At 56.8% G+C, this 25,254-nt stretch overlaps 3 protein-coding genes across 3 annotated transcripts; 2 read left to right on the top strand and 1 right to left on the bottom strand.

The window, feature by feature from the left end:
• The first annotated feature begins 936 nt into the window (after nt 1–936).
• On the top strand, nt 937–4,670 carry LAMTOR4 (late endosomal/lysosomal adaptor, MAPK and MTOR activator 4). Its single transcript, XM_030970570.1, has 4 exons — nt 937–1,010; nt 1,390–1,470; nt 2,481–2,598; nt 4,308–4,670. Exons 1-4 carry the CDS (start codon nt 1,008–1,010, stop codon nt 4,403–4,405), a joined length of 300 nt encoding a protein of 99 aa, XP_030826430.1. The 5' UTR covers nt 937–1,007; the 3' UTR covers nt 4,406–4,670.
• Nucleotides 4,638–16,525, bottom strand: MAP11 (microtubule associated protein 11). Its single transcript, XM_030970569.1, has 11 exons — nt 15,852–16,525; nt 14,349–14,444; nt 13,358–13,535; nt 12,902–12,988; nt 12,031–12,151; nt 11,089–11,236; nt 10,401–10,483; nt 9,276–9,436; nt 8,569–8,696; nt 6,759–6,922; nt 4,638–5,469 (listed from the first exon to the last, which is right to left on the bottom strand). Exons 1-11 carry the CDS (start codon nt 16,437–16,439, stop codon nt 5,313–5,315), a joined length of 1,911 nt encoding a protein of 636 aa, XP_030826429.1. The 5' UTR covers nt 16,440–16,525; the 3' UTR covers nt 4,638–5,312.
• A 2,748-nt stretch (nt 16,526–19,273) lies between these two features.
• Nucleotides 19,274–25,203, top strand: MPDU1 (mannose-P-dolichol utilization defect 1). The gene is made up of 7 exons (XM_030970566.1): nt 19,274–19,415; nt 19,958–20,023; nt 20,129–20,169; nt 21,984–22,077; nt 22,177–22,295; nt 23,320–23,430; nt 24,170–25,203. The coding sequence occupies exons 1-7, from the start codon at nt 19,328–19,330 to the stop codon at nt 24,287–24,289; spliced, it is 639 nt and encodes a 212-aa protein (XP_030826426.1). The 5' UTR covers nt 19,274–19,327; the 3' UTR covers nt 24,290–25,203.
• Nucleotides 25,204–25,254: the final 51 nt, after the last annotated feature.

Genomic DNA, 25,254 nt, shown 5'->3' on the forward strand with positions numbered 1-25,254 from the left:
GGGCGGGGCGCCCTCCCCCCCACCGGGCTCGGGCTCGTGATTGGACGGCAGCGAACGAATAAACCCCGGAAACGGCCCTGGCCACGCCCCCTGCCTACGCCATGGCCACGCCCACCGATGGAAAGGGGGGTGTTTAACGTGTGTGGGCGTGGCTACTGTTGGGTGGGTGTGGCTGTTGTGCGGGTGGGCGTGGCTATCACGGGGATGGGCGTGGTTAACGTGGGGTGGGCGTGGCTACTGCCAGCATGGGTGTGACTACTCGGAGTGGGCGTGGCTAGTGTTGGGATGGGCGTGGTTACCACGGGGTGGGCGTGGCTTCTGTATGAGTGGGTGGGGCTGCCATGGATATGGGTGTGGCTAGTGTGGGAGTGGGCGTGGCTGATTCCAGAGTGAGTGTGGCTCACATGGGGTGGGTGTGGCTTCTGTGGGGGTGGGCGTGGTTAGTGGGAATGGGCATCGTGGGGGTGGGCGTGGTTTGTGTGGGGATGGGAGTGTCTACCGTGGGGATGGGCGTGGCTACCCGTAGAATGGGCGTGGCCGCCATGGAGTGCTCACCTCGGGCCTTGTGCCCGTCATGGCGGTGGCCACCAGCGTGCCAGGGGCTGCCCAGGGCAGGGGGGAGGGAGATTCCCATTTTTTGAAGCCCTTTTGGGCCGGTTTGCCCAAATTTGGGAATTTCGGGAGCGCGGGGGCGGAGCTGGAGGACTGAGGGACGACAGAGATGGGCGCTGGAGGACTGAGCGTCACTTCCGGGTGTGCGGAAGAACCAGCGAGAGGTGGAGGAATGAGCGGAACTTCCGGTTTCATGGCGGAAACCATAGAAACGGGCGCTGGAGGACTGAGCGCCACTTCCGGTCCGCTGAACCATAAAGTTCAGTCACGTGATCCCGAAGCTTGCTGTGATTGGTGGGCGCGTCGGTGACGAGTGAAGCTCCGAACCAATGAAGGAGCGGGGCGGGCACTGAGGGCGGGTTCACGTGACCAGAACAGGAAGCGGGAGCGTCGCTATGGTGAGAACTGGGAGAGACTGGGAGGGACTGGGATGGACTGGGATGGACTGGGATGGACTGGGATGGACTGGGGGGCCTGGGGGTCACTGGGGGGAGGCTCTGGGTGTTACCGGTGCTTACTGGGATGCCACCGGCCCGTATTGCTTTATACTGGTTTATACTGGTTTATACTGGAGCGGGTCCTGAGGGTCACTGGTGGGGGTGCCCCCTGTGACGTCACTGGCCTAAACCAGCCCATACTGGTTTATAGTGGTCTGTAGCGCTCTGTATTGGTTTATACTGGTCTGTACTGGTTTATACTGGTCTGTACTGGTCTGTACTGGTTTATACTGGTCCGTACTGGTCTGTACTGGTTTATACTGGTTTGTGCTGGTCGCAGACGGCGGCGCTGACGCAGGGGCTGGAGCGGGTGCCGGCCCAGGCCGGGTACCTTGTTATCAGCGACGGCGCCGTGCTGGCGGTGAGGGGCAGGGGGAGAATTTGGGGAGGGGGAACCCGAAATTGGGGTCACCAAAAATTTTGGGGGAGGAGTCCCTAAAACCTGGGGAGGGGTCCCTAAAAATGTGGGGGAAAAAATGGGGGGGTGTGGAGAAATTGAGGGGAGGTGTCCCCAAAAATTGGGGAAGGGGGGGGATCCAAAAATGGGGGGAAAAAATTGGGGCGGGGGTCCCTAAAAATGGGGGGAAAATGGGGGGAGGGAGATCCAGAAATTGGGGGAGGGGCACCCAAAATTTGGGGGGAAAAACGGGGGAGGAGGGAGGAAAAATTGGGGGGAGGGGTCCCTAAAAAACTGGGGGAGGGAGAACCCAAAAAAATGAGGGAAAAAACTGGGGAGGGGTCCCCAAAAACTGGGGGAGGGGGAGCAGAAAAATTTGGGGGGGGGAGGTTCTTTTTATGGGGTTCCTAAATTTGGGGAGGGGTCCCTAAAACTTGGGGGTTCCCGGGTGGTTTTGGGGCGATTTTGCTGCGTTTTGGTGCCGTTTGTTGGGGGTTTTTCCCCTCCAGGCTCCTCCAAAGTTTTTTTGGATCTTCTCCCGAGAATTCCCAAAAAAATGTTTTGGGATCCCTAAGAATTTTGGGAATTTTTGGGGGGTTCTCGGGTCATTTTTGGGGCGATTTTGCTGCGTTTTGGTGCCGTTTTTGGGGATTTTTCCCTCCCTTTGGTGCCGTTTTTGGGGATTTTTTTGGGGGGGGGAAATTTTTCCTGGGCTCCCCCAATTTTTTTGGGGATCTTCCTCTGGGAATTCCCAAAAAATTTTTTGGGATCCTCAAAAATTTGGGGAGTTTTTGGGGGTTTCCAGGTGCTTTTGGGGGGGTTCTTGGTTCATTTTTTGGGGTGATTTTGCTGCGTTTTGGCGCGGTTTTTTGGGGATTTTTCCCTCTGGGCTCCCCCAATTTTTTTGGGGTTTCCCCCCTAAGAATTCCCAGACATTTTGGGGTTCCCCAGATGTGGAATTTTTGCCTCCGCAGTCCTCGGGGGACCTGGAGAACGACGAGCACACGGCCACGGTGCTGCAGGGCCTGGTGGCCACGGCCCTGGGGCTGCGCCTGCCCCGCGGCCACGAGCCGCCCTTCCGCCGCCTCTCGGGTGAGAAACGGGCCCAAAACCGCCCCAAAACCGCCCCAAATTACCCCAAAATAGCCCCATGGCCACGAGCCGCCCTTCCGCCGCCTCTCGGGTGAGAAACGGGCCCAAACCGCCCCAAAACCGCCCCAAATTACCCCAAAATAGCCCCATGGCCACGAGCCGCCCTTCCGCCGCCTCTCGGGTGAGAAACGGCCCAAAACCGCCCCAAAACCGCCCCAAATTACCCCAAAATAGCCCCATGGCCGGCACACACGCCCTTCGGCCCGTCGCTGAAAAAGAAAAACCGCCCCAAAACCGCCCCAAATTACCCCAAAATAGCCCCATGGCCACGAGCCGCCCTTCCGCCGCCTCTCGGGTGAGAAACGGGCCCAAAACCGCCCCAAATTACCCCAAATTACCCCAAAATAGTCCCATGGCCACGAGCCACCCTTCCGCCGCCTCTCGGGTGAGGAACCGCCCCAAAACCGCCCCAAAACCGCCCCAAATTACCCCAAAATAGCCCCATGGCCACGAGCCGCCCTTCTGCCGCCTCTCGGGTGAGGAACTGCCCCAAAACCGCCCCAAATTACCCCAAAATGAACCCAAAATAGCCCCACGGCCACGAGCCGCCCTTCCGCCGCCCTTGGGTGAGCAACAGCCCCAAAACCGCCCCAAATTACCCCAAAATGGCCCCATGGCCACGAGCCGCCCTTCCGCCGCCTCTCGGGTGAGGAACCGCCCCAAAACCGCCCCAAATACCCCAAAATGAACCCAAAATAGCCCCATGGCCACGAGCCGCCCTTCCGCCGCCTCTCGGGTGAGGAACCGCCCCAAAACCGCCCCCAAATTACCCCAAAATACCCCAAAATAGCCCCATGGCCACGAGCCGCCCTTCCGCTGCCTCTCGGGTGAGGAACGGCCCCAAAACTGCCCCAAAACTGCTCAAAATGACCCCAAAATGAACCCAAAATAGCCCCATGGCCACGAGCCGCCCTTCTGCTGCCTCTCGGGTGAGGAATGGGCCCAAAACCGCCCCAAAACCGCCCCAAATTACCCCAAAATGAACCCAAAATAGCCCCATGGCCACGAGCCACCCTTCCGCCGCCTCTCGGGTGAGGAACCGCCCCAAAACTGCCCCAAAACTGCTCAAAATGAACCCAAAATGAACCCAAAATGGCCCCATGGCCACGAGCCGCCCTTCGGGTGAGCAACGGCCCCAAAACCGCCCAAAATGGCCCCAAAATTAACCCAAAATGTCCCTAAATGGCCCTGCAGCCATGAGCTGCCCTTTGGGTGAGGAACAGCCCCAAAACCGCCCAAAATGAACCCAAAATGGCCCCAAAATAGCCCTGAGTGTCCCCAAAGTAGCTCCAAAGGGCTCAAAATGGCCCCGAAAGTCTCCAGATGGACTCAGATGGCCCCAAAATGACCCAAACCAGCTCTGAATGTCCCCAAAATGTCCCCAAATTGCCCCAAAGGCCCCAAACTGATTCCAAAATGTCCCTGAATCTTCTTGAATGGCCCCAAAATGGTCTCAAAGGACCAAAATGTCCCCAAGTGTCCCCACTGGGGTTGGCCCTGTCCCCATTGTCCCCAGTGGTGTTTGGCGAGCACTCCCTGCCTGTCACTGCCCCTGGTGGCCCTGGGGACATTGGGGACACCGAGGGTGGCTCTGGGGACATTGGGGACACCAGGGATGGCCCTGTCCCCATTGTCCCCACTGTCCCCAGTGGTGTTTGGCGAGCACTCCCTCCTCGTCACCGTCTCGGGACAGAAACTCTTCGTGGTCAAGCGCCACCACCACGTCCAGGAGCCGGTGGCCGTGTGAGGAATGTCCCCAAAGCGTCCCCAAAGCGTCCCCAGAGGAGGTGGCACCGCGGCCGCGTCCCCCCCTCCTGCTGTCCCCAAAGTGTCCCCAAATCCCCCCCTCCGTGGGGACAATAAACGGCGTCCGAGGGCGGCTCCGGTGCTTTGTGACCTCCGTGGGGACACCCGGGTGGCATCAGGTGACATTCGGGTGACATCCAGACCCTCCAGGTGACACCAGGTGACATCCAGGTCTCTTTATTGGCAATAAATAACAGGGACAGAGGTGCCACCCTTGTCCCCAATGTCCCCAACCCGGGGGTGGCACTGCAGGCCCCTCCCCTCCCCCACTTTGGCTCGGGGACACTTCCCCGATGTCCCCAAATGTCCCCAAAATCCCCCAAAACGCGGGCACGGCTCCAGGCTGTGTCCCCAAAGTGTCCCCAAGGTGTCCCCAAGGTCCCCTCCATGGCACGTGGCAGTGGCAGCGACCCCCCCCCCATTGTCCCCAATGTCCCCAGAGTGTCCCCAAGCTGGAGATGGCTCTGTCCCCTTGGTCCCTGTCCCTGGCACACTGGGGACACCGGGGGTGGCCCTGTCCCCAATGTCCCCAAGGTCCTGAAGGTGGCACTGGGGGTGGCCCTGTCCCCTCAGTCCCTGTCCCCAATGTCCCCCTGTCCCCAGTGTCGCAGAGCCGTCCCTGCCACTCTGGCAATGTCCCCACAATGTCCCCAAGGTCCCAGCGCTGTCCCCAAACTGTCCCCAGTGCCATCCATGCCACCCCAGTTCTGTCCCAGAAGTGTCCCCACGATGTCCCCAAGGTCCCAGCACTGTCCCCACTGTCCCGGTGGTGTCCCCACGCTGTCCCCAAGCTGTCCCCCATTGTCCCCATGTTGTCCCCACGCTGTCCCCCCGTTGTCCCCAGGCTGTCACTTGACGGGTGGCACCACGAGCACCTTGCACTCCCTCTTGGCGATCTTGTCCAGGGCCAGCACGGCTTTGTCACCCGCGGGCAGGTACAGGGGGCGGCCCACGGGGGACCCCACGGGGGGCGTGATGGCCCTGCGCTCCATGACGCTGCCGGACCTGGGGACACCAATGTCACCTGTGTCACCTACAGCGTCCCTGTGTGACCTACAGCGTCCCTGTGTCACCTCAGTGTCACCTGTGTCACCTACAGTGTCCCCGTGTCACCCCCAGTGTCACCCCAGGGTGACTACGGGTGCGCTGGGGACAGCAATGTCACCTGTGTCACCACCTACATCCCTGTGTACCTCAGTGTACCTGTGCCCCAGTTCACCCGGTGATGGCCCTGCGCTCCATCACGCTGCTGGGGACACCAATTCCTGTGTCACCTGTGACCTGTCTGTGTACCCGGACTGCCGGACCTGGGGACAGCAATGTCACCTGTGTCACCTGTGTCCACAGCGTCCCTGTGTGACCTACAGCGTCCCTGTGTCACCTCAGTGTCACCTGTGTCACCTACAGTGTCCCCGTGTCACCCCCAGTGTCACCCCAGGGTGACGGCCCTGCGCTCCATCACGCTGCCGGACCTTGGGACAGGGACATCAGTGTCACCTCCCTGTCACCTGTGTCACCTACAGTGTCCCTATGTCACCCAAGGCAGCGGTGGCAGCTCCCTGTGTCACCCCCAGTGTCCCCAGTATCCCTTTATCACATCCCAGTCCCCTCCCAGTTACCCCAAATCACCCTCCCAGTCCCTCCCAGTCCCCTCCCAGTACCCCCCAGTACCCCAAAACCTTATCCCAGTTGCTCCAAGCCCCCTCCCAGCGCCCCAAAATCCCATCCCAGTCCCTCCCAGTGCCCCAAATCCTCATCCCAGTAAATCCCAGTGCCCCCAAACCCCCTCCCAGTCCCTCCCAGTACCCCCAAATCCTCATCCCAGTCCCTCCCAGTACCCCCAAATCCTCATCCCAGTGCCTCCCAGTGCCTCAAAACTCCCTCCCAGTCCCTCCCAGTGCCCCAAATCCTCATCCCAGTCCCTCCCAGTGCCCCAAATCCTCATCCCAGTCCCCCCCAGTCCCTCCCAGTCCTTCCCAGTACCCCCAAACCTCATCCCAGTCCCTCCCAGTGCCCCAAATCCTCATCCCAGTAACTCCCAGTGCCCCCAAACTCCCTCCCAGTCCCTCCCAGTACCCCCAAATCCTCATCCCAGTAACTCCCAGTGCCCCCAAACTCCCTCCCAGTCCCTCCCAGTACCCCCAAATCCTCATCCCAGTAACTCCCAGTCCCCCCCAGTCCCTCCCAGTCCTTCCCAGTACCCCCAAATCCTCATCCCAGTCCCTCCCAGTACCCCCAAATCCTCATCCCAGTGCCTCCCAGTGCCCCCCAGTGCCCCCCAGTGCCCCCAGTACCTCATGAGGTGGCTGCGCGCCGGCTGCTGGTGCGAGGTGGGGGCGGCGCCCAGGCCGGCGCACGAGCGGCGGGGCGCGGGAGCTGGGGCTGCTCTTCGCGGAAGGCCTCGGGCGCTGCTCACGCTGGCCGTGAACTGCAGCTTCAGCTTCATGTGCTGCGACAGCTGCGACGCGCTGCCGGTTACTGGGACACGCTGGGACACGCTGGGACACACTGGGACACACTGGGACACGCTGGGACACGCTGGGAGGGACTGAGAGCAACTGGGCAACTGGGCGGCGTAACTGGGCACACTGGGCACACTGGGACACACTGGGACACCTGGAGGCTGAGAGCTACTGGGACACGCTGGGACACGCTGGGACACACTGGGACACGCTGGGAGGTAGAGCACAACTGGGACACGCGCGGACACTGGGACACACTGGGACACACTGGGACACGCTGGGAGGGACTGAGAGCAACTGGGAGCAACTGGGACACGCTGGGACACGCTGGGACACACTGGGACACACTGGGAGGGACTGGGACACACTGGGACACACTGGGACACACTGGGACACACTGGGAGGGACTGGGAGGGACTGGGACACACTGGGACACGCTGCCGGTTACTGGGACACGCTGGGACACACTGGGACACACTGGGACACACTGCGAGTTACTGGGACACACTGGGACACGCTGGGAGGGACTGAGAGCAACTGGGAGCAACTGGGACACGCTGGGACACGCTGGGAGGGACTGGGACACACTGGGACACACTGGGAGGGACTGAGAGCAACTGGGAGCAACTGGGACACGCTGGGACACGCTGGGAGGGACTGGGACACACTGGGACACACTGGGAGGGACTGAGAGCAACTGGGAGCAACTGGGACACGCTGGGAGGGCTGGGACACACTGGGACACACTGGGAGGGACTGGGACACACTGGGACACACTGGGACACACTGGGACACGCTGGGACACACTGGGAGGGACTGGGACACACTGGGACACACTGGGACACACTGGGAGGGACTGGGAGGGACTGGGAGGGACTGGGAGGGACTGGGACACGCTGCCGGTTACTGGGACACGCTGGGACACACTGGGACACGCTGCGAGTTACTGGGACACACTGGGACACACTGGGAGGGACTGGGAGCGACTGGGACACACTGGGACACACTGGGAGGGACTGGGAGCGACTGGGACACACTGGGAGGGAGCTTTGCGGGAGCTTTGGGGCACTGGGAGGGACTGGGATGGGGGTTTGGGGGGTACTTGGGGCACTGGGAGGGACTGGGAGTTACTGGGAGAGGCATTTGGGGAAACTGGGAGGGACTGGAAGGGAGTTTTTGGGGCACTGGGAGTTACCGGCACTGACTAGCAGGGAGTTTTGGCAGCACTGGGATGGACTGGGAGGCACTGGGAGTTACTGGGATGGGGTTTTGGGGACACTGGGTGGCACTGGGAGGTGACAATGGTGGCACTGGTGACACTGGGAGCACTGGGAATGAATTGGAATGGGGATACTGGGCATACTGGGAACACTGGGAATGGGATAACGATGGGGATAATGGGGACAGGGGTGGCACTGGTGGCACTGAGGGTGGCACGGGTGACACTGAGGATGGCACAGGTGACACCGGGGGTGGCACAGGCGGCACTGACCTCGAAGAGCCCGGCCCGCAGCGCCTGGAATGGGGATACTGGGAACACTGGGAATGGGATAACGATGGGGATAACGGGGACAGGGGTGGCACAGGTGGCACTGAGGGTGACACAGGTGACACCGGGGGTGGCACAGGGGGTGGCACTGACCTCGAAGAGCCCGGCCCGCAGCGCCTGGAAGGCCACACGGAAGGTTCGGGCGCTGCCCTTGCGCGAGTAGCCCAGGTTGGTCAGCGGCGTGTGGCAAACCACGGAGTCCAGGGAGCCGCGGGATTTTCCTGCAATTCCAGAAGGTTCCGGGAAATTCAGGAAAATTCCAGAAGTCTTGGGGCGTTTGGGGAATTTTGGGGGATTTTTTTGGGTTTTTTGGGGGATTTTTTAGAGCATTTTTTGGGAGTTTTTCGACTTTTTTTTTTGGAGCGTTTTTGGGGCTTTTGGGTTCCCCAGCAATGTCCCCAAACTCCCAATGTCCCAAATGTCCCCAATGCCCCCAAATGTCCCCGATGTCCCCAATGTCCCCGATGTCCCCAGATCGCCCCAATGTCCCCGATGTCCCCAAATGTCCCCAATGTCCCCCCAATGTCCCCAATATCCCAAATGTCCCCAATCCCCCCAACACCCCCAATGTCCCCAGTGTCCCCAATCCTCTCAATGTCCCCAACATCTCTCGATGTCCCCAAGTGTCCCCAACATCCTCAATCCCCTCAATGTCCCCAGTGTCCCCAAGTGTCTCCAATGTCCCCACCAGCGGCCTCAGGTGTCCAGACCAGCCGGACGGCCAGCAAGTCCTGCAGGTCCCAAATGTCCCCGCTGTCCCCAGTGTCCCCGATGTCCCCAGGTGTCCCCAGTGTCCCCACCGGCGGTGGCCTCGGGTGTCCAGACCAGCCGGACGGCCAGGAAGTCCTGCAGGTCGTTGAGCAGGGTGTAGGTGACCGTGAAGCGCTGCAGGGCCACCACGGGCGACTCGCACGTGGCCGTCATGACGAAGCGCGGCCGCTCCAGGCGGATGCTCGGCAGCCTGAGGGGACATCATGGGGACATCAGGGGACATGGAGGTGGCATCACGGGGACACCTCTGCAGGAGCCCCAGAGAGCTCTGGGGATGTGGTGGCACTGGGACAATGAGGGGACATTGATGGGACAGGAGGTGGTGGCACATGGAGGGGCCACCAGGAGGGTCTGGAGAGCTTGGGGACATCGTGGGGAGATCAGGGACATGGTGGTGGCATCACGGGACAACCCCAGAGAAGACCCAGAGAGCTCTGGGGATGTGGTGGCACTGGGACAATGAGGTGGTGGCACATGGAGAGGTGGCTCTGGGCCACCAGGAGGGTCTGGAGAGCTTGGGCACATCATGGGGACATCAGGGACATGGAGGTGGCATCATGGGGACACTTCTGAAGGAGCTATGGAGAGCTCTGGGGATGTGGTGGCACTGGGACAATGAGGTGGTGGCACATGGAGAGGTGGCGGGCCACCAGGAGGGTCTGGAGAGCTTGGGCACATCATGGGGACATCAGGGACATGGAGGTGGCATCTGGGGACACTTCTGAAGGAGCTATGGAGAGCTCTGGGGATGTGGTGGCACTGGGACAATGAGGTGGTGGCACATGGAGAGGTGGCTCTGGGCCACCACGAGGGTCTGGAGAGCTTGGGGACATCATGGGGACATGGAGGTGGCATCACGGGGACACTTCTGAAGGAGCTCCAGAGAGCTCTGGGGATGTGGTGGCACTGGGACATTGATGGGACAGGAGGTGGTGGCACATGGAGGGGCCACCAGGAGGGTCTGGAGGGCTTGGGGACATCATGGGGACACGGTGGTGGCATCGTGGGAAAGTCCAGAAAGGAGCCAAAGAACGTTCTGAGGATGGAACGACGCGGGGACAATGAGGTGACAATGAGGTGACAACGAGGTGGTGGCACCACGGGAGGTTCTGGTGGCCTTGGGGACACCGAGGTGACACCGAGGTGACACTCACCGGTAGTGGGTGACGATGCTGTTGGTGAACGGCAGCTTCGGCGTTGACCACCGGACCACGGCCACCAGCGGCACCTCCAGGCCCTGCATGGGGACGTGGCTGTCACCGTGGTGTCACCTCCCCGTCCCCAACGTCCCCAAGGCCACCAGGGACAACGGGGATTGTCACCAAGCCCGGGGACAGCGCGGTCAAGGGGGGTTGGTGGCATCTTGGGGGGCTTGGATGGGGTTGGTGGCCCTCGATCATTGTCCCCAAGACCTCCCAGTGTCCCCAGCCCCCCAAATACCAACAGGGATTGTCCCCAATCCCAACCTGGGGACACGTTTGGTGCCACCAAAGAGGGACAAAGCCCCTTGGCCCAGGGACATTGGTGGCCTTGGCTGGCTGTCCCCAAGTGTCCCCAACCCCCCAGATACCCCCAAGAACTGTCCCCAAACTCAACTTGGGGACACTTTTGGTGCCACCAAGGCGGGACAAAGCCCCTTGGCCCAGCCTGGTGGCCCTGGCTGGCTGTCCCCAAGTGTCCCCAGGTGTCCCCAACCCCCCAAACACCAACAGAGATTGTCCCCAACCCCAACGTGGGGACACTTTTGGTGCCACCAGGACAGGAGGGATCCCCTTGGCCCAGCCTGGTGGCCCTGGCTGGCTGTCCCCAGGTGTCCCCAGGTGTCCCCAGGTGTCCCCTCACCTCCTTGGCGTCGCGGGGCGGCCGCTCGGGCGCCTGCAGCTGGAACAGGAAGTTCTGCTCCTCCAGGGCGCTCAGGGGACACGGCCACCCCGAGTGGCACCCGGGGACGCGGCAGAACGCGCCCACGGGCACCTCCCCGGAGTGGTGGCTGCCAGGGGACACCGGTGACACTCAGGGGACATCGGGGGACGTGTCACATCCCCAGGGTCCTCACGGTGTCCCCACATTGTCCCCAAGGTCCTTATGGTGTCCCCACATTGTCCCCAAAGTTCCCTCCCGTTCCCAAGGTTCTCATGGTCCTCATGTTGTCCCCAAGGTCTCCACGTTGTCCCCAAGGCCACAGCATGGTCCCCAAGGTCTCCAGATTGTCCCCAAGGTCCTCATGGCATCCCCAAGATCACAGCATTGTCCCCAAGGTCCTCATGGTGTCCCCATGGTCCCCACATTGTCGCCAAGGTAACAGCATTGTCCCCAAGGTCTCCACATTGTCCCCAAGGTCTCCACAGTGTCCCCAAGGTCTCCACAGTGTCCCCAAGGTCACAGCATTGTCCCCAAGGTCCCCATGGTGTCCCCAAGGTTGTCATGGCATCCCCAAGATCGCCACATTGTCCCCAGGATCGGCACATTGTCCCCAAGATCTCTACGTTGTCCCCAACGTTGTCACGGCATCCCCAAGGTCACAGCATTGTCCCCAAGGTCCTCATGGTGTCCCCAAGGTCTCCACATTGTCCCCAAGGCCACAGGGGACACATCACATCCCCAAGGTCCTCACGGTGTCCCCAAGGTCCCCTCCCATTCCCAAACTGTCCCCACACTGTCCCCACGGTTCCCACACTGTCCCTGAGGTCTCCCCAAAGTGTCCCCAGCTGTCCCCAAGGTGTCCCAGCTGTCCCAGGTGCCCCCACATTGTCCCCAGTGTCCCCAAGGTGTCCCCAGGCTCACCAGACGTCGTCCACGAGCAGCACGGAGCCGTCGGGCATCACGGGCAGGTAACTGGCGTTGAAATTGGGCAGCACCTGCACGTCCCACAGGGACAGCTCCTCCTGGGACGAGCCGTTCAGCACTGGGGACAATGGGGACATTGGGGACATTGGGGACATTGGGGACATCCAGGGCATTGGGGACATTGGGGACATCGGGGACATTGGGGACATCGGGGACACCTGCACGTCCCACAGGGACAGCTCCTCCTGGGACGAGCCGTTCAGCACTGGGGACAACGGGGACATTGGGGACATCATTGGGGACATCATTGGGGACATTGGGGACATCGGGGACACCTGCACGTCCCACAGGGACAGCTCCTCCTGGGAGCTGCCATTGAGCACTGGGGACAACGGGGACATCATTGGGGACATTGGGGACAACAGGGACACCTGCACGTCCCACAGGGACAGCTCCTCCTGGGACGAGCCGTTCAGCACTGGGGACATTTGGGACATTGGGGACATTGGGGACATCGGGGACACCTGCACATCCCACAGGGACAGCTCCTCCTGGGACGAGCCGTTCAGCACTGGGGACAACGGGGACATCATTGGGGACATTGGGGACATCCAGGGCATTGGGGACATCCAGGGCATTGGGGACATTGGGGACATTGGGGACATCCAGGGCATTTGGGACATCCAGGGCATTGGGGACCTTGGGGACATTGGGGGTGACCCTCCTCCCTTTCCCCCGCCCCCCACCTTGTCCTCCCCTTTGTCCCCAACCCCCCAAAATGTCCCCAAAATGTCCCCAAACCCCACCAACCTCCCAATGTCCCCAATGTCCCCACCCCCCCGATGTCCCCAGTGTCCCCAGCTGTCACCTTTGAGCACGGTCAGGTACTTGCCGGACACGGTCACCTGGCGGCAGCGGACACGGGGAGGTGGCAGCACCGTCAGCAGCGTGGACACTGTGGGGACACCAGGGGACACTTGGGGACACCAGGGGACAGCCAGCCAGGGCCACCAGGCTGGGCCGAGGGGCCTTGTCCCCGCCTTGGTGGCACCAAAAGCGTCCCCAAGTCGGGGTTGGGGACAATTCTTGGTGGTCCTTGAGGGGATGGGGTGGCTTTGGGACACTTGGGGACACCAGAGGAGGGGAGGTGACACCTTGGGGACACTTTGGGGACACTTGGGGACCTCACCTTGTGCCTTGAAGGCTCCATGGGGACACCCGGGGGTGGCACCCACAGGGGAGGGGACACTTGGGGACACTCAGGGGACACTTGGGGATGGCACCATGGGGGAGGTGACACTTTGGGGACACTTGGGGACCTCACCTTGTGCCTTGAAGGCGCCGTGCTGCTGCCGGAACACCTGGCCGGGGGCGCGGCCCTGGAGCAGCCTCAGGTACCCCCCTGGCCCTGGCCCTGTCATTGTCACCTGGCCTGGCTCTGTCCCTGTCCCCTCCTGCAGCTCCGCGGGCTCCGTGTCCCGCTGCCACACGGTCACCACGATCTGGGGACACCAAGGGGACACCACGGCGTCACCAAAGTGTCCCCAAGGCCACCGCGCTGTCCCCACCCCATTCCAGACCGTCCCAGTGTCCCCAAGGCCCCTCCCATTCCCAGTTGTCCCCAAGGTGTCCCCAAAGTGTCCCAACACCCTCGATGTCCCCAAGGTGTCCCCATAGTCCCCCCCATCCCATTCCCAATGTCCCCAAAGTGTCCCCAATGTCCCCCAAGCATCCCCAGAATGTCCCAAAGTGTCCCCGAGGTCCCTCCCCATCCCATTCCCAATGTCCCCAAGATGTCCCCAGTGTCCCCAATGTCCCCAAATGTCCCCAGTGTCCCCAAATGTCCCCAAAATGTCCCCAAAATGTCCCCAAAATGTCCGCAATGTCCCCCAATGTCCCCAAATGTCCCCAAATGTCCCCAGTGTCCCCAAATGTCCCAAATGTCCCCAAATGTCCCCAAATGTCCCCAAAATGTCCCCAAAATGTCCCCAATGTCCCCCAATGTCCCCAAATGTCCCAAATGTCCCCAAAAGTCCCCAAATGTCCCCAAATGTCCCAAATGTCCCCAAAAGTCCCCAAATGTCCCCAAATGTCCCAAATGTCCCCAAAATGTCCCCAAATGTCCCCAAATGTCCCCAAAATGTCCCCAATGTCCCCCAATGTCCCCAATGTCCCCCAATGTCCCCAAATGTCCCCAAAATGTCCCCCAAATGTCCCCAAATGTCCCAAATGTCCCAAAATGTCCCCAAAATGTCCCCAAATGTCCCCAAATGTCCCCACCCCAAATGTCCCCAAATGTCCCCAAATGTCCCCACCTTGGCCTTGGCGGTGCCGGGCGGGAGCCGGTCCAGGGCCACGGTGAGGGGGAAGATGACCTCGTCCTGAGAGATGATGGGATCGTCCACGGGGAGCTGGGAAAATGGGGAGAAAAACGGGGAAATTGGGAAAAATGGGGAAAAAAGGGAAAAAATGGGGAAAAAAAGGGAAAAAATGGGAAAAAATGGGGAAAATCAATGGGGAAATGAGCTCGTCCTGAGAGATGATGGGATCGTCCACGGGGAGCTGGGAAAATGGGGAGAAAAACGGGGAAATTGGGAAAAATGGGGAAAAAAGGGAAAAAATGGGGAAAAAAAGGGAAAAAATGGGAAAAAATGGGGAAAATCAATGGGGAAAATCAATGGGGAAATGAGCTCGTCCTGAGAGATGATGGGGTCGTCCACAGGGAGCTGGGAAAATGGGGAGAAAAACAGGGAAATTGGGAAAAATGGGGAAAAAAGGGGAAAAAATGGGGAAAAAATAGAAAAATGAGGAAAATCGGGAAAATTGAAAAGAAATGGGAAAAAGCAAGGGGAAAATGGGAAAAAACGGGGGAAAAATGGGGAAACCCAAGAAAAAATGGGAAAACCCAAGAAAAAATGGGGAATAAATTGGGAAAAACCCAAGAAAAAATGGGAAACACCAGGAAAAACAGAAAAAATGTAGGAAAAATGGGGAAAACCAAGAAAAGAAGGGGGAAATCCAAGGAGAAAAGGGAAAACCCAAGGAAAAATTTGAAAATCCAAGGAAAACCAGGAAAATCTCAAGGAAAAATGGGAAAATCCAAGAAAAAAATGGGAAAAAAGTGGGGAAATGGGGGTAAAATGGGAAAAACCCAAAGAAAAATAGGAAAAATCCAGGAAAGTGGGAAAAACCCAGGAAAAACCCAGGAAAAATGGGAAAAATTGGGAAAAATGGGAAAACACCAAGGAAAAAATGGGGAAAACCAGGAAAAAATGGGCAATAAATTGGGAAAAATGGGAAAAACCCAAGAAAAAATGGAAACACCAGGAAAAACAGAAAAAACGTAGGAAAAATGGGGAAAACCAATGAAAAATGGGGAAAACCCATGAAAAATGGGGAAAACCAAGAAAAAAAGGGAAAATCCAAGGAAAAAAGGGAAAACCCCAAGGAAAAATGGGAAAATCCAAGAAAAAAACAGGAAAAAAGTGGGAAAATGGGGAAAAATGGGAAAAACCCAAAGAAAAATCGGAAAAACCCAGGAAAAATAGGAAAAAATTGGGAAAAAACGGGAAAACACCAAGGAAAAAATGGGGGAAACCAGGAAAAAATGGGGAAAATGGGGAATAAACTGGGAAAAATGGGAAAAACCCAAGAAAAAATGGGAAAACCCAGGAAAAAAAAGGGAAAACCCAGGAAAAAAATGGGAAAACCCAGGAAAAAAACGGGAAAATCCTAGGAAAAAAAAGGGAAAATCCCAGGGAAAGCAGAACCTCCCCACCCCCAAGGACCCCGCCATTCCAGAAGGTTCCGCTGCTCACCCCGGCGCCGGCGCTGCCCCGCGAGTGCGTGAGCAGCGCGCGGCACTCCCGGAAGAGCGGCGGCGGCTCCCGGGAATCCTCGGCATCGCCGAAATTGCCGAATTCGCCGGGATTGTTGCCGGGATCGGTGTCCTCCTCCTCGCGGGCCCGGCTGTCGCCGCTGGTGACGGTGGCGAGCGCCGAGAGCGACGCGGCGAGCTGAGCCCAGGGCGTTTTTCCCGGGAAATTGCCGCCGCAGGGGGCGGGGCTTCTGCTGGAGTGGGCGGGGCTTCTGTCGGGGTTGGCGGGAATCGCCGCGGGGTTGGCGGGAGTTGCCTCGGGGATTCTCTCGGGGTTTCTCTCGGGGATTCTCTCGGGGATTCTCTCGGGTTCCTTCGGGTTCCGCTTCCTTCCGGGGGGTTCCTTCGGGGTTCCTTCGGGGGTTGTGGCGTTCTTGCGCAGCACCAGCAGGAAGCGCACGGTCTCGCCCAGGTACAGGTGGTTGCGGCGCGGCAGCGCGCGGTAACCGGAGGAATCTCCCGCCAAAAACTCCCGCGGAGGGAAGGGGACGGCGGGGAAGTACATGGAGTAATCGCACTGGGATTCCATGGGGATGCACGGGGCGGGGTTTGGGGGGGGAATTCCAGGGGTGAAATGGGGGAAATAGGAGGGGGAAGTTGGGGGAAATATTGGGGGGGAAATGGGGAAAATCGGGGGAAATATTAGGGGAAAAGTGGGGAAAATATTAGGGAAAGAATGGAGGAAAATTGGGGGAAATATTAGGGGAAAAGTGGGGGAAATATCAGGGAAAAAATGGAGGAAAATTGGGGGAAATATTGGGGGAAATATCAGGGAAAAAATGGAGGAAAATTGGGGGAAATATTAGAGAAAAGTGGAGGAAAATTGGGGGAAATATTGGGGGAAATATCAGGGAAAAAATGGAGGAAAATTGGGGGAAATATTAGAGAAAAGTGGAGGAAAATTGGGGGAAATATTGGGGGAAATATCAGGGAAAAAATGGAGGAAAATTGGGGGAAATATTAGAGAAAAGTGGAGGAAAATTGGGGGAAATATTAGGGGAAAAATGGGGGAAATATTAGGGAAAAATTGAGGAAAATTGGGGGAAATATTAGGGGAAAATTGGGGGAAATATTAGGGAAAAAATGGAGGAAAGTTGGGGGAAATATTAGGGGAAAATAGGAAGGAAAATAGGAGGGAAAATGGGGGAGAGAAGGGAAAAATAGAAAAAATGGGGAAAATTGGGGGGAAATTGGGGGAAAAATGGGGGAAATAGGAGGGAAAACGGGGAAAATATTAGGGGAAAATATTAGGGAAAAATATTAGGGAAAAATATTAGGGAAAAAGTGGACGAAAATTGGGGGAAATATTAGGGGAAAAAATGGAGGAAAATTGGGGGAAATATTAGGGAAAATAAGAAGGAAAACAGGAGGGAAAATTGGGGAAATAATGGGGGAAAATGGGAAAGAATGCGGGAAATATTAGAGGAAATAGGAGGGAAAATGGGGTGGGAAAAAATGAGAAAGAATGGGGGGAAATGGGGGAAAAACGGGGAAAATAGGAGGGAAAATGGGGGAATTAGGAGGGAAAAATTGGGAAAAAATTGGGGAAAATTTTAGGGAAAATAAGAGGAAAAATAGGGAATAATGGAGAAAAGAATTGGAAAAAAGAGGGGAAAACAGGAGGGAAAATTTTGGGGAATTGTTGGGAATTTCGAAAGGATTAAATCCCAGGAATTTTGGGTTTTAAATCCCGAGGAAATGTCGGGAATTTTGGAGAAATATTGCAGGAATTTTTGGGGCTAAATGCCATGAAAAATCCGGGAATTCCGGCGGTTAAATCCAGGCAATATTGGGGGAAATTTGGGTTTAAATCCCGAGAAAATTCCGGGAATTTTGGAGGAATTTTGGGGGAATCTTGGGGTTAAATCCCAGAAAAATTCCGTGAATTTTTGGGAATTGTGGAGGAACTTTGGGGGGATAACGGGAGTTAAATCCCAGAAAAATTCTGGGAATTTTGGAAAATCATTGGGGTTAAATCCCAGAAAAATTCTGGGAATTTTGGGGGGATAATTGGAGTTAAATCGCAGGAAAAATCCGTGAATTTTGGAGAAATATTGGGAAAATTTTGGGATTAAATCCCGAGAAAATTCCGGGAATTTTGGGGCAATCCCGGGGGGAAGAAGGAGAGAAATTCCCGCGGATTTTGGGGCTGGAAATCCCGAGGAAATTCCGGGAATTTTGCGGGGATAACGGGACTTAAATCCCGGCAGAATCCCGGGAATACCGGGAGGATAACGGGGGGGTCTGAAGGGGCGTAAAATCCCGGGAATTTTGGGGTTAAATCCCAGGAAAATTTCGGGAATACCGGGAGGATAACGGGGGGTCCGGGAGGGAATCCTCGGTTACCGGGGGGGGTCCTGGGGGGGTCCCGGTGTTACCGGGAGGGTGTCCCGGGCCTGGTCCGGGATTACCGGGAGGATCCAGGGAGGGGATCCCGGCTCCGGTCCGGGATTACCGGGGGGTTCTGAGGGGGGTCCCGGCTCCAGGCCGGGGTTACCGGGGGGCGGATCCCGGAGGGTCCCGGCTCCGGTCCGGGCCCGTTCAGCGCTTCCGGGTGCGGCCTGGCGAATGCGTACGGCGGCGCCGGCACGCATGGCGGCGTCCATGGGTGTATTGCGCATGCGCAAAAAGAACGGAGGCGTACGGAAGCGCCGGTAAAGATGGCGGCGCCCGTGTGTGTGCAGCGCATGCGCAATAGGGAGAAGAAAGTACGGACGTTCTGCCATATATGGCGGTGTCTGGGTCCTCACCGCGCATGCGCGAAGGAAAAAACCGGGGAAAGGTTCATTTTGGATGTTCCGGAGGCTCAAAAATTTGGGGGTTGGACCCCAAAAATTTAGTTCTGGACGGGTTGAGCGCCCCAGAATCCCTCTGAGACCCCAAAATCTCCGTCTAACGTGAGTCAGTGACGCCCCTGAATCCCTGAAATCTGGTCCTGGACCCCCTCAAATCTCTCAAAGTCCCTCAAACTCAGGGCCTGGACCCTTCTGGAATCCCCCAAAGTCAAAATACTCAATTTACTCCGCTAATTTGTGTTCGTCACCTACATCTGAGGCTTTTAAGAGAGGATTTGGGAGGGGTTTTTAGCGGTTCAGAGCGCTCCGGACACAAAATTTGGGGGATTTCTGTGGGATTCGGGGGGATTTAAAACTTTAATCGTATTAATAAAAAGCTGGCCAATCACAGCTTGCCGCACCAGCGGGGGGCGGAGCTTTACGCCCACACAGCCAATCGGGTTGCGCAATAAACCGTTAACCAATCGAAGGGTGGTGCAGATTTTGATTGGCAGGGAACGTCTCTAGCCTAACCAATAGGATTACGGGGCGGGTTTAGAAGGGCGGGATTTTCTGGCGTCTCAGCCAATCACGACCCCCGCGGGGCGTTTCCCGCCGATTTCCCCTCAGCGCGGGAGCCGCCATGGAGCCGCTCCGGCCTTGGCTCGTCCCGTTCCTGCTGCCCGAGCACTGCTTCGACCGATTCTTCCTCCGCTTCCAGCTCCTCGACGGTGCCGGAGGGGCGGCGGGGAGCGGTTTTGGGGCTTTTTGGGGCTTTCCGGGCGGTTTTGAGGGGGATTTTGGGGCTCCTTTAACGGCTGTGGGGGCGGCCGCCATTTTGGTTACGGGCGGGAGTTATGAGGGGCGCCGCCATCTTGGTTTCGGGCGCGGGAAAATAGCGCCGCCATTTTTGTTTTGGTTGTGAGGCGATGCCGCCGCCATCTTTGTTTTGGGTGTGGGATATCCAAATTTTGAGGCGATTTTAAGGAATTCTGAGGGGATTTTGGGCCTTTTCGGGCCTTTTCGGGCGGTTTTGAGGGGGATTTTGGGGCTCCTTTAAGGGCTGTGGGGGCGGCCGCCATTTTGGCTACGGGCGGGAGTTGTGAGGGGCGCCGCCATCTTTGTTTTGGCTCTGAGGCAATCCTGCCGCCATCTTTGTTTTGGGTGGGGGAAATCCAAATTTTGAGGGATTTTGAGGATTTTTGAAGGGATTTTGAGGAATTTTGGGGAATTTTGGAGTCATTTGACCTCACCTTTATCCCTTTCTCCGCAGTTCCGTGCCTAAAAATCCTCCTGAGCAAAGTTCTGGGCTACGGGATCGTGGCGGGATCCATCCTGGGTGAGATTTTGGGGGGATCTGAGGGGATTTTAGGGCTGTTTTGGGATTTTTGGGGGGATTTTTTGGGGATTTTTTTGTGTTTTTACCCCATTTTCCCCCCGCCAGTGAAGGTCCCGCAGCTGCTGAAGGTTTGGGGGTCCCTGGGGGTGTTTTAGGGCGATTTTTGGGCGGGTTTTTTGTTTTTGGGTTTTACCCCATTTCCCCCCGCCAGTGAAGGTCCCACAGCTGCTGAAGGTTTGGGGGTCCCTGGGGGTATTTTGGGGGGGTTTTTTGGGGGTTTTTTGTTTTTTTTGGGATTTTTTGGGATTTAACCCCATTTCCCTTCAGTGAAGGTCCCGCAGCTGCTGAAGGTTTGGGGGTCCCTGGGGGTATTTTGGGGTAGATTTGGGATATTTTGATGTATTTTTATGCATTTTGGGGGTATTTTGGGGGCTTTTTATTTTTGGGGTTTGTTTTTACCCCATTTTCAGTGAAGGTCCCGCTGATTTTGGGGGTATTTTTTTTGGGGTGTTTTTGTGTTTTAATTTTTGGGGTTTTGGGATTTAACCCCATTTCCCCTCTCAGTGAAGGTCCCGCAGCTGCTGAAGGTTTGGGGGTCCCTGGGGGTATTTTGGGGTAGATTTGGGATATTTTGGTGTATTTTTATGCATTTTGGGGGTATTTTAGGGCTGTTTTGGGCTATTTTGGGCGGGATTTTTGGGGTTTTTTGGGATTTTTTTGACCCCATTTCCCCTCCAGTGAATCCCGCTGCGAATTGGGGCGGCCTTCCGTGGTTGGCGGCTTTTGTTTGTGGGGGTTGTTTTTGGGTTGGGATTTTGGGGGTTGTGGGGCTTTTAGGTGGGGTTTTTTGGGTTGGGGGGGGTTGTTTTCCATATATTTTGGGGTGGGGTTTGGGAAGTTTGCACGGGGCGCTTTGGGCGTGGTGCGCGGGGGTTTGGGATTTGGATTTTGGGTGGTTTGGGGGGATTTGGGGTGGAGTTTGGGGGATTTTGGGGGGGATTTTGGGGGTGTTGGGGGATTTGGGGATTTGGGGGGAGTTTGGGGGGTGGGGGGTGGATTTGGGGATTTTAGGGTTGGGATTTTGGGGGGATTTGAGGGGGTTTGGGGGTGGGTGATTTTGGGAGGGATTTGGGTGGTTTGGGATTTGAGAGGTTGGGGGTTTGGGGTGGGTTTTGGGGTTAGGGGGTTTGGGTGGATTTGGGGGATTTGAGGAGGGGGTGGGGGGGATTTTTTGGGGGATTTAGGGATTTTGGGAGGGATTTGGGATGGATTTGGGAAGTTTGAGAGGGATTGGGGGGTTTGGGGTGGATTTTGGGGGGGGGGGTTGGGGGTGGATTTGGGGAATTTGAGGGGGGTTTGGGATTTTTTGGGGGTTTGAGGGGGTGGATTTGGGGTGGATTTGAAGGGGTTTTAGGGGATTTTGGGGGGGGGGTGGGGGATTTTGGGCAGGATTTTATGGATTTGGGGCGCTTTTTGGGATCTGGGAGGATTTTGGAAACTTTAGGGAACTTTGGGAGGGATTTAGTGGGGGTTCCATGTAGGGTTTGGGGGGGAATTTTTGGGGGGATTTGAGGGAATTTTGGGGATTTGGGGTCAATTTTGGGGATTGTGGGGAGATTTGGGGTAGTTTAGGGGGATCTGGAGGGGAATTTAGGAAATTTTGGGGGGATTTGGGAATTTTGGGGGGGATTTGATGAAGTTTTGGGGGGGATTTGAGGAAGTTTGGAGGGGATTTGGGAATTTTGGGGGAATTTTAGGCAGTTTTGGGGGGATTTGAGGAAATTTTGGAGGGGATTTGAGGAAGTTTTGGGGGAATTTGGGGAAGTTTTTGGGGCGTTTCGGGTGCATTTTGAGCCGTTTTCCCTTCGGTTCTCACGGGGTTTTCGCCCTCCTGAGGGGGTTTGGGATCTCCCACCCCCATTTTTGGGGGGTCCCGACCCCTCCCTGACCCCCCCAAAATCCCAACAGCGCCTGGGGGGAGTCGCTCTTCCTCCTGCTGCAGACCCTCACCCTCCTCTTCCTCATCCTGCACTGCGGGGGCCGCACGGGCCGAGGTTTGTGCCGCGTTTTGGGGGGAATTTTGGGGATTTTTTTGGGATTTTTTTGGGGTTCTTTTAGGACTTCTGACCCCCTTTGTGTCCCCTCCCCCCCAGGGCTGGCGCTTGTGGCCGTTTTTGGGGCGTTTGTGGGGATTTTGGTGTCTCCTGTGACCCCGCTGAGCTTCGTCACTGCCCTGCAGGCCCTGAACCTGCCCATCATCATCCTCAGCAGGGTGAGGGGGTTTGGGGATTTTGGGGATTTTGGGGAGGGTTTGGGGGCTCCTGGAGGGGTTTGGGGAGGAATTTTGGGGATTTTGGGGGCTCCTGGAGGGGTTTGAGGAGGAATTTTTGGGGATTTTGGGGGGCTCCTGGAGGGGTTTGGGGAGGAATTTTGGGGATTTTGGGGGGGCTCCTGGAGGGGTTTGAGGAGGAATTTTGGGGATTTTGGGGGGGTCCTGGAGGGGTTTTGGGGACCTTGAAAAGGATTTTGGGGAGATTTTGGAGCATTTTGGGGGGATTTGGGGGATCCTGGAAGGGTTTTGCGGGGATTTTGGGGGTCCTGGAGGGGTTTGGGGAGGCTGAAAGGAATTTTGGGGAGATTTTGGAGCATTCTGGGGGGATTTGGGGGATCCTGGAAGGGTTTTGCGGGGATTTTGGGGGGTCCTGGAGGGGTTTTGGGGACCTTGAAAAGGATTTTGGGGGGAATTTTGGGGTGGTTTGGGGAGGATTTTGGGGGGGTCCTGGAGGGGTTTGGGGAGGATTTGGGGGATTTTGGGGAAGTTTTTTGGGGGGATTTGGGGTTTCTGGAGGGCTTTGGGGAGATTGAAAAGGATTTTGGGGAGGATTTGGGGGAATTTGGAGGGTCCTGGAGGGATTTGGGGAGGATTTTGAGGGGGATTTTGGATTTTGGGGGAATTCTCGGGGGTCCCAAAGAAGTTTTGGGGGAGCTTGGAGGGGTTAAAGGAAATTTGGGAGGATTTGGGGAAAATTTGGGAGCTCCTGGGAGATTTTGGGGTGTCCTGGAGAAGTTTGGGAGAAATTTGGGGGATCCTGGGTGGGTTTGGGGAGATTTTGGGATTTTTTTTTGGTACCAAACCTCACTAAATTCCCCTGGAATTTCAGGATTATTTTGGGTCAATTTGTGGGTTTTTTTCCCCATTCTCTGGAATTTTCGACCTCCCTGATGGATCAGGGAAGATTTTGGGGCTCCCAAATTTTTGGGAAACCCCAAAAATCCCCCAAAATTTCCCCCCCCAGCTGATCCAGATCGTCACCAACGCCCGGCAGGGCCACACGGGGCAGCTCTCGGGGGTCTCCACGGGGCTCCTGTTTGGGGGGGCCCTGGCCCGAATCTTCACCTCCCTCACGGTGAGACCCCTCCCCAAAAAACCCCAAAATCCCAAAAATCCTCCCCAAAAAAATCCTGGATCTCCAAACCCATCCAGAACCCAAAAAACTCCCAAATTCTTACTCAAATTCACCCCAGATTCACTCAGGACCCCCCAAATTCACCTCCCTCACAGTGAGACGCCTCCCCAAAAAACCCCAAATCCCAAAAATCCTCCCCAAAAAAACCCTGCATCTCTAAACCCATCCAGACCCCCAAAAAAACTCCCAAAATCCTCCTAAACTCCCAAATTTTTACCCAAATTCACTCAGGACCCCCCAAATTCTTCCCTCTCACAATGAGACCCCTCCCCAAAAAAAAACCCCAAAATCCCAAAAATCCTCCCCCAAAAAAATCCTGGATCCTAAACCCCCCCAAAATCCCCCAAATTTCCCCCAAAATTTCTCTCAGAACCCCCTAAAAATCAAAATCTTTGAAATCCCCCTTCAAATCCCCCCAGATTCCTCCTAAACTCCAATTAAAACCCCCCAAATTTCCCCTAAAACCCCAAAAATTCCTTTGGGACCCCAAAATCCCCCAAATTTCCCCCAAAATCCCCCAAATTCCACCCTAAAATCCTGGAATTCCCCCTAAAATCCTTCTAAAAATCCCAAATTCCTCCTCAAATCCCCCAAATCCCTCTCCAGGACCTCCCAAAGTTTCATCCAATGCCCCAAATTTCCCCAATTTTTCCCAAAATCCCCCAAATTTCCCCTGCAGGAAACCGGGGATCTCCTTTTAGCCTCGACCTTCGCGGCCTCGGCCACCTGCAACGGGGTCCTGCTGGCCCAGGTGCTGCTTTTGGGGGGCTCCAGGGACCCCCACCCCAAAAAGGAGTGACCCCAAAATCCCCAGCACCCCAAAAAACCCCAAAATCGCCCCAAAAATCCCCTCAAAATTGCGATTTTTTAGGGGTTTAAAAAGGGGATTTTGGGGTTTTATGCTCTGGGAATCCCAAAATCTCACCTGGAATCACAGCAAGATTTGATGGGACCCCCTCAAAATTCACCTGGGACCCCAAAAATTCACTTGGGACCCCAAAATCATTCGGGGAACCCCTAATCCCCCCAAAATTAAGATTTTTTTTTTTGATAAAAAGGATTTTGGGGAGGTTTCCATGCTCTGGGACCCTCAAAATCTCCCCTGGGATGATCCCAAATTTTTATGGGACCCCCCAAAAATCTTCCCAGGATTCTCCAAATCTTCGGGGACCCCAAAATTTCCCCCCGGGACCCCCCAAAAAACCCCTCGGACCAAGGTGGGGGAGGGGCTGCCCCCCCCCATGATGGGAAATGGGCGTGGCCAGAGCGCCCTTCCCCTTCCCCCCAATAAATTTGGGGTCCCCCCATCCCAGGGGGGTCTCCCCCCCCTTTTTTTGCTCGTTAATGAATTAATTACAGCCGGTAATTAGCGGTAATTAGGGTGGGAGGGTGCTGAGGTGGTGATGGGGTGGGAAAACTCCGCCCTCCATTCATAAACCCTGCCCTCCACCCCACCCTCCATTCATAAATCCCACCTTCCGTTCATAAATCCCGCCCTCCATTCATAAACTCTGCCCTCCATTCATAAATCCCGCCTTCTGTTCATAAACCCTGCCCGCCATTCATAAATTCCACACGCCATTCACAAACCACCTTGGCCACGCCCCCATGGAGCGCTCTCGCTTCTGATTGGCTGCCGCTCCCGTGACCGTTCCCACGCGTCCTTCCGACCCCAAAACCCCCAAAATCTCCCCAGATTCCAACTCCGGGGGGTTCCCCGACGTCCGTGACCCCTCCAGGACCCCTCAAATCCCACCCGGGCCC

Source organism: Camarhynchus parvulus, unplaced genomic scaffold (assembly GCF_901933205.1).
Source record: "Camarhynchus parvulus unplaced genomic scaffold, STF_HiC, whole genome shotgun sequence".
Lineage (NCBI taxonomy): Eukaryota > Metazoa > Chordata > Aves > Passeriformes > Thraupidae > Camarhynchus > Camarhynchus parvulus.

Bases quoted from the DNA above. Each gene is read 5' to 3' on its own strand.
- MAP11 (XM_030970569.1), bottom strand. From the start codon at position 16,439: ATGGAATCCCAGTGCGATTACTCCATGTACTTCCCCGCCGTCCCCTTC. The intron at 13,536-14,348 runs GTGGGGACATTT...TGGTGTCCCCAG, and splicing joins CCGGCACCGCCAAGGCCAAG to ATCGTGGTGACCGTGTGGCA. The intron at 12,152-12,901 runs GTGACAGCTGGG...CATTGTCCCCAG, and splicing joins GTACCTGACCGTGCTCAAAG to TGCTGAACGGCTCGTCCCAG.
- LAMTOR4 (XM_030970570.1), top strand. The intron at 1,471-2,480 runs GTGAGGGGCAGG...TTGCCTCCGCAG, and splicing joins GCGACGGCGCCGTGCTGGCG to TCCTCGGGGGACCTGGAGAA. The intron at 2,599-4,307 runs GTGAGAAACGGG...CACTGTCCCCAG, and splicing joins GCCCTTCCGCCGCCTCTCGG to TGGTGTTTGGCGAGCACTCC.
- MPDU1 (XM_030970566.1), top strand. From the start codon at position 19,328: ATGGAGCCGCTCCGGCCTTGGCTCGTCCCGTTCCTGCTGCCCGAGCAC. The intron at 20,024-20,128 runs GTGAGATTTTGG...TCCCCCCGCCAG, and splicing joins CGTGGCGGGATCCATCCTGG to TGAAGGTCCCGCAGCTGCTG. The intron at 22,296-23,319 runs GTGAGGGGGTTT...TTCCCCCCCCAG, and splicing joins CCATCATCATCCTCAGCAGG to CTGATCCAGATCGTCACCAA.